The sequence below is a fragment of the Lathamus discolor genome, chromosome 7, assembly GCF_037157495.1.
Source record: "Lathamus discolor isolate bLatDis1 chromosome 7, bLatDis1.hap1, whole genome shotgun sequence".
NCBI lineage: Eukaryota > Metazoa > Chordata > Aves > Psittaciformes > Psittacidae > Lathamus > Lathamus discolor.
Window position 1 is genome coordinate 20,382,568 of NC_088890.1, and position 7,063 is coordinate 20,389,630.

General features: G+C 39.0%; 1 protein-coding gene across 2 annotated transcripts; it reads left to right on the forward strand.

Moving 5' to 3' along the window:
* The first annotated feature begins 438 nt into the window (after positions 1 to 438).
* Positions 439 to 5,910, forward strand: HRH1 (histamine receptor H1). Of its 2 annotated transcripts, XR_010614288.1 has the most exons (3): positions 439 to 566; positions 2,935 to 5,483; positions 5,579 to 5,910. XR_010614288.1 is itself a non-coding variant. In XM_065687228.1 (2 exons), the coding sequence occupies exon 2, from the start codon at positions 3,053 to 3,055 to the stop codon at positions 4,478 to 4,480; it is 1,428 nt and encodes a 475-aa protein (XP_065543300.1). In that variant the 5' UTR covers positions 439 to 566; positions 2,935 to 3,052; the 3' UTR covers positions 4,481 to 5,910. The 2 variants fall into 2 exon arrangements, 1 of the variants encoding a protein (XP_065543300.1); XM_065687228.1 differs by having other exon boundaries at positions 2,935 to 5,910.
* The last annotated feature ends 1,153 nt before the right edge of the window (positions 5,911 to 7,063 follow it).

Below are 7,063 nucleotides of genomic sequence, written 5' to 3' on the forward strand. Positions count from 1 at the left end.
CCCTATCTCACTGCAGCAGTGCTAAAAGAAAGTTTGTGAAGCAATTAGTATCACTTATTTTATCCTGTTCCATGTTTTATTCCATATACAGTTCACAGACAACCAAGAAGGGCTGTCTAATCAGCTGCCTTTCTTCACTGCTATTCTTTCTGTTGAAGACTCAGTTAAAGTTGCCTTCTCTCCCTTTATTTATAAATTTCAATGAAAATATGTGGGGGTGAAAATCAGTCATTTCTTTATGAGATCCCTGAAGCAATTAACATCAGCTTCTTGCCTTGACCACATACTTAAGACCAGCAGAGAGGTTACAGTGCTTAGCTGTGGAAAGACAATGGCAGACTGGCTGACTCTCAGTCACCAGACGCGATACTTCTCATGATCAGACATGTTGGTTTCAGATCTACGGAGTAATTTCTGTTCTTGTTCTCAAAGGGGAGACGCTTGAGGCCTCTCTGATCTTCTCACATCTGTGACTAGCTGTCACTGAAGAGCTTCACATGAGAGAAGCCAAAGGCTGTACAGAACACAGTGTTACAGAATACAGCTCTGGAGTTCATACCCACAGTGTAAGTATTCCCTTTACCTATGGATGTTACTGCTACCAAGCACCCTTCCTTCTTTCATAAGACCAGGCATTGCAATTAAGGTGTAAGGAAGGAGGAATTTGACCTCATGGAAGAAAGCACACAAATATTCTACCTTTGACCTTGATTACTGGAATAAGAAAGAGATAAAGTTAGCATAAAATATTGAATTATTTAATTTCAATATGAAATATTGAACGTTGAATAATTTATTGCATTGAATAATTCTGATTATGTTTAGAATAACAAGGATGAAAAATTGCATATCTCAGCTTTAGCTGTGTAAATACTCTAAGGTGCTATGTCTAAGGTCTCAGTTTCCTTCCTCATTGCTTTAACAGATTTACCAGAACATGAACTCAGACAGGCACTGTAAGAGAAAATGGGCAGAAAATACGTATCACCCTCACGGACATTTTTCTTATATACCCTGGAGACAGAATTGTCAACAGATCACAAGCTCCAAAACTTAAAATATTATTAATCCTTTTTTGGACTTTAGATCAGCTCATGAAGTTTGCAGTTGGGAAGCAGAAGACACGAAAGGCATAGAGAATTTCCAGAAATGGAATAGCATAACTACTCAACATTGAAAAGGGGCTCTCCTTACCTCTACATTCTCTCCCTTTTCCCTTTTATTGCAAATATTTGAGTTACTATGCTTGTGTTAGAAAATGGAAAACGTAACACGTTTTACTATTAAGGCCTATGATCTTGATATATAACCTTCATTCACAAGTGAAGTATGAACCTACAGTTGTTCCTTGATACAGATCAAGTCACCATAAGGCTACACACCACTGTGTCTGTACAAATGACATCTCCCACTCCTTGATAGTGCCTGCAAAATAGGAAGGAGAGATGAATGCGACTAGAAAACACTGTAAAATAGGTTTTGTACATGCCATGGTGGGTGTTCAGTAGGTAAACCTTTTGCTTTTTTAGCTGCAATGCATGTACTGGAATTTGGGCACTCTAATCATGGGGATACAGAAGGTTCTAAAGAATTTCCATTCTGAAGGCTTTATACATGGCTTATGACAAAGTTCTAAGCAAATAAAGATAGCTCATCTATTAACGATTAATTATTAAAATAATTTCTTAAGCATAAAGGAAGGGTTTGCTATGTGTTTAGTCCCAACTCCTCTTATTTCCTATTTACTTCCCACTTTAATACAGCAAACAGCAACAGCAGGCGTGTGGGAGTGGCACGGCCTCTCAAAGCTATGGGAGGACACTTCATGCATATGTTTCTTGGGCAGCTGAACAACTAGCAGACTTCAGCCTAAAAGACCCTGTATTTATATACATTTGAGAGGTTGCAAGATGCATATTAATCCTGAAAGATCCTGTTGTTTTCCCTGAACTTTTATTAGTTTGTATTTGAAATAAAATAGGGCTGCCATCTTTAAACGTTTGAAATGTGTGGGTAGGAAGAGATCACTCATTATATGTAATTTGAACAACTGCCTACCAGTGAAAACACAGGCGCTGGCTGTGACCTTAGGAGTTGTTTGAGATTTTATATCAGCTAAAGGTGTGTACTGGCTGGAGTCTTTAATGCTTGGAATGCATTGTCACTTGACATATTTGAAGTCCCTTCCAATGCAAACCATTCCATGATCCTATGATATGGTACCCTATTATGGGTGGATAATTAAATCCAGCTGCTCTATGCTCAGCCTATTAGAAGCAATCTGTAAATAATCACTGGTTTGTTGAAAACCATTTAGTACAAAACACGTTAATTTGCTTTATATCAACACATTTTAAATCGGTCTGCCAATATGTACTTTATGTTATGGCTCATGATAGCTATTTGATCACTGAATCGCAGACTGGTTTGGAGGGACCTTAAAGCTTATCCAGCTCCAACCCCCTGTCACTGGCAGGGACACCTTCCACTAGAGCAGGTTGCTCCAAGCCCCTGTGTCCAACCTGGCCTTGAGCACTGCCAGGGATGGGGCAGCCACAGCTTCTCTGGGCACCCTGTGCCAGCGCCTCAGCACCCGCACAGGGAAGAGCTTCTGCCTAAGAGCTCATCTCAATCTCCCGTCTAGCAGGTTAAAGCCATTACCACTTTAATGAGATACAATAAGGTAAACCAGCTAGAACGGAAATTCCTTCTCTGGATTCTGTGGTCAGAATTCTATGAAGCCACATGAAACATCTCTGCAAACCATTGTGTTCATGGAGCTTGCTCCAGTGCTTTTCACAGAACACAAATTAGAATGTTGTAAAACCATGTTATCTGGGAGAACCCTAAAAGGGACAGTGTTGAGCATAAGCACAATTAGTTTTATTATTTTATTTTAATCCTACAGTGATTGAGCACATTTCTTTTTTACAGTTGTGGAAATAAAAATCACAGAGCAATCCAGCACTTATTTTCATCCAGGAGAGTAAAAAAAGAATTTCCAAGGCCTGGACATCTTCTCTGATTTTCATTCTGTGTTCCTGTGCAAAAGATGTCAAAAAACACTACAGACAACTCAACTATCAGTCAACCAGCTGTTATAGGTGTGTTCCTGGGAAGCATTTCACTCATCACTATTGTTATGAACATATTAGTACTATGCGCTGTGAAAACTGAAAAGAAGCTGCAAACCGTTGGCAATTTATACATTGTCAGCCTCTCTATTGCAGATCTGATTGTTGGTTCAGCTGTTATGCCCCTGAACATTGTTTATCTCCTCAATTCTCGGTGGATTCTAGGCTTACCAGCCTGTTTGTTCTGGCTGTCAATGGATTATGTGGCCAGTACTGCATCCATTTTCAATCTCTTCATATTGTGCATTGATCGTTACCGTTCAGTTCAGCAACCACTGAAATATCTCAGGTACAGAACAAAAAGGAGAGCCTCGGTAATGATTTTGGGGGTTTGGTTGCTCTCTTTCATGTGGGTCATTCCAATCCTAGGATGGCATGTTTTTGCTAATGATGGGAAAAGGAAAGTAACCGAAACCAAGTGTGAAACTGAATTCTCTGAAGTCACGTGGTTTAAAGTGTTGACAGCCATTGTGAACTTCTACATACCCTCTATCATGATGTTGTGGTTCTACTATAAAATATTCAGAGCTGTTAGAAAACACTGTCAACACCGAGAGCTCATCAATGGATCACATCAGTCTGTCTCAGAAAAACACTCCAAACATCATCGTAAGAAGAAGGACAAGCGAAACATCTGCCTCCAAAATCAAATCTTAGATGAGAACAGCCCTCCCAAACACAAACAAAGCTCCCCTCAGCCTGAAAATATGGAGGCAGAGCTTCAGTTCAGTAATCCTGACAAGTCTTCAAACGCATTCGTTGGCAAGAGTAATAGGAAAGTCCTTAAATGGGGCTGTTTCCCTCTCACCACTGCCCAGTCTGAGCCAGGCCAGGGTGAAGCAGGAAAGAAGCATATGTGTGTAACAGAAGAGAACGAAACTGAAGAGGAGCCTTGCTCACAAGACAGTGACTTTAGTGATGCATCAGACAGCCAGACTTTCAGTGACGAGGTACCTAATGGAGAGGGCTCCAATCCTAACCCTGAAGGAGCTGGCAGTCCTCAGGAAAAGACGGAGAACAAGGATTCCAAAGGACTGTCTTACCTGAGGAAAACTTGGCAAAGTCTGCATGCCCATTCCAAAACACACACTCAAGGACTGCATGTGAACAGGGAGAGGAAAGCAGCTAAGCAGTTAGGGGTCATAATGGCAGCCTTTATGCTGTGCTGGATTCCCTATTTTGTATTGTTTATGGTAATAGCTTTCCAGGGGCATGAAAGATTTTCACAGTTACACATGTTCACTATATGGCTTGGCTATGTGAACTCCACCTTGAATCCATTCTTGTATCCTCTTTGTAACCAGAATTTCAAGAAGACATTCAAAAAGATCTTTCACATTCACTGATATTGGTCTGATTTTTGTCAGCTTAAAAGCAGCTCAAGATTTCAACTAACCAAAATGTTCCAGTTTCAGACAAACACAGTGGGGAACGTACACGACTTTGGAAAACTGTAATTGATAAACAAGTGTTAGTAAAAGTGGGAAGCGTGCATTTAACAGCTTTACACATTTGAAGAGGCACTAATTCACATCAGGAATATGAAAAACTCAGGGCAATCTCAGAACTGATACACTGCTTACAACTTGATATTACATCTTCCGTCATGTAGAAAAAAACTGAGATACAAATAGAGATCTTCAGTGACTATAAATTATTCAGCGACAGCAAAAGAAGAGATAATGTTTCTGCAATTGGCCAAATATCTTTTCTCTTTAAACTTACTTAAACACAGGAACATTGCTTGTGAAGTGAAATCTGCACGTAGAGGTACTTTGCATAGTCAAAGAAAGAAGATTCAGCTGTTTAAAAAAATCTACTTATAGCTTCGATCAAATCATGAACTTTCTTGAAATGTCAAGTCATCCTGTAACCTACTGCACCTCTGATACTGTGCTTGCTTCATTTAGACCTGTACATGTTAACTTCACTGAAACGAAAACAAACTGGGTTTTATGTCCTAGAAATTTTAAGACTTTCTGACTCAACCCAGTCTCACTGTTTATGCAGGAGGGGTATGCTGCTGTTTCTAGACTCACAGAATATAGCTGATTCTAGACAGCATGCATTTTCTTCTTCCTGCAAGCTGGCAATTAACCTAAGTGTGCAATGGCACTACTAATCCATATACCCTTATCTTGTAGTAGGCAAACTCTTCTTATTATAATGAGGCAAACTCATGAGCAACAACTCAAGCTTGCAAAACCAAAAATAAAACACATGAACTGTGTTTACCTTTTCTATCCTTTATATTTAATTGCATTTTATGAATCATGCTATAAATGCTATAACATTTCAGGAGACACTCACAAAAAACAGAGTACGTTGGAAGTGATCTCAGGAAGATGTGTAAGTACAACCTACAGCTCAGAGCTGGGCTGGCTTTGACATTATGTCATGTTGCTCAGGTCCACAACTTGAATGACTAACATCTGTAAAACCAGCTTCATCTGGAAAAGCTGAGCTCAATGTAGAAATAATGTCTTCACACTCATTTTGTTGTGCTGATGAATTCACCACCTTCTGAACAATATTTTGCTTCTAAAATTGCTCTATTAGCTTAACAACAAAGTCCTGATGTAACTGGGACTCCTTCAACTGAGTACTGTCAAGATTTTGGCGCGGCGTGTTGAAGGGATATTCTATGTAATATCTTCATTCTCACAAATTTTGGATATAATACACTAACTAAATGCAAAGTATTATCCTCTGTCAATTTTGTCTGAAATCAAACACCTGGATGTTGATAGTTGTATCTAAAGTATTAAATGTTAAATGGAGCTCTAATATATTTGCAGTTCAATAAATTGGAAACATGTTAAAGGAAGAAACTGCAGTCCTTTTTAATGTATCATACGAGGTTCTGAGATTAGCTGACTTTGGTTTCAAGTACCATGCAGGAAAAACTGCAATTAGGGAACTCAAATCTAGGAGGAAAAATACAGAGACAGAATATAGAGGCAGCAAAATTCATTCCAGAATTAAGACAACTTTGCTACTGCAGAAGCTGCATCTGCTCAAATAGTAAAATACCCCTTCTTTTGGACTACAAAGCAGCATCTTTTTGAAACATATGCTCTAATCCAATGGCCTTTCACAAGCAATTGCTCAGATTCACAGCCATTACCATCTTTTTTTCTACTGTGATAGCAACAGCAACTCCAGCCACAATGCATGGCAATTTAGGTGATCCCAGAGGAAATAAGTCAGCTCCAGTTATTAGTGCAGACTGACAAAACAATCTCACCCATGGGCTACCAGGGTTATCAAGAAATCTTTTCTGACTTTAACATGTATTAATACATGAAATAGCAACTTAAACAAAAACTGTGAAAATTGGTCTAAAAATTATGATGATTATAACAAAGACTACCTCTGGTACAACTGAAGGACAGAACAGCTAAACCTAGGCAAATAAAGCTGCCTGAATATTTTGTAATTTCCCTTCACTTTTATCCATAATCTGTGTTAATAAAGACAGAGCAAGTTGTGATCATGGACTTCTCTGATGTGATACTTATAATAATAAAATAGGAAAATGGGATACTGCCTATTAAATTTCCAGTTGAACAACATCAAGGTACATAACAGGGTTTACCAGTTTATTTTACTGAACAGGCAATTCAAATGGCTCTGGATGTAAGAGAAGCAGAGGAAAGCAAATTAGGGTAAAGTATGGAGAACACTACTACCACGTGAGGCCAAGCCTCCTGAGAATACTCCAGGAGCTGTTTCCTGTAAAATATTTCCAGTGTTCGCCAGTGAACAAACAAGGTCACAGGACACACACATTTAGGAGAACATAATAAATTCCTTGAAATTTCTTGGACTGGAGTTCTACTTTGATTAAGGTGTGGTGAGAACAACCAACGGTTTTGGAGTTCAAGGATTCCGGGTTGAGAGAAATGCAACACAATAAAGAATAATAA

Excerpts from the sequence above, each read along its gene's own strand:
- HRH1 (XM_065687228.1), top strand. The coding sequence starts at position 3,053 with ATGTCAAAAAACACTACAGACAACTCAACTATCAGTCAACCAGCTGTT.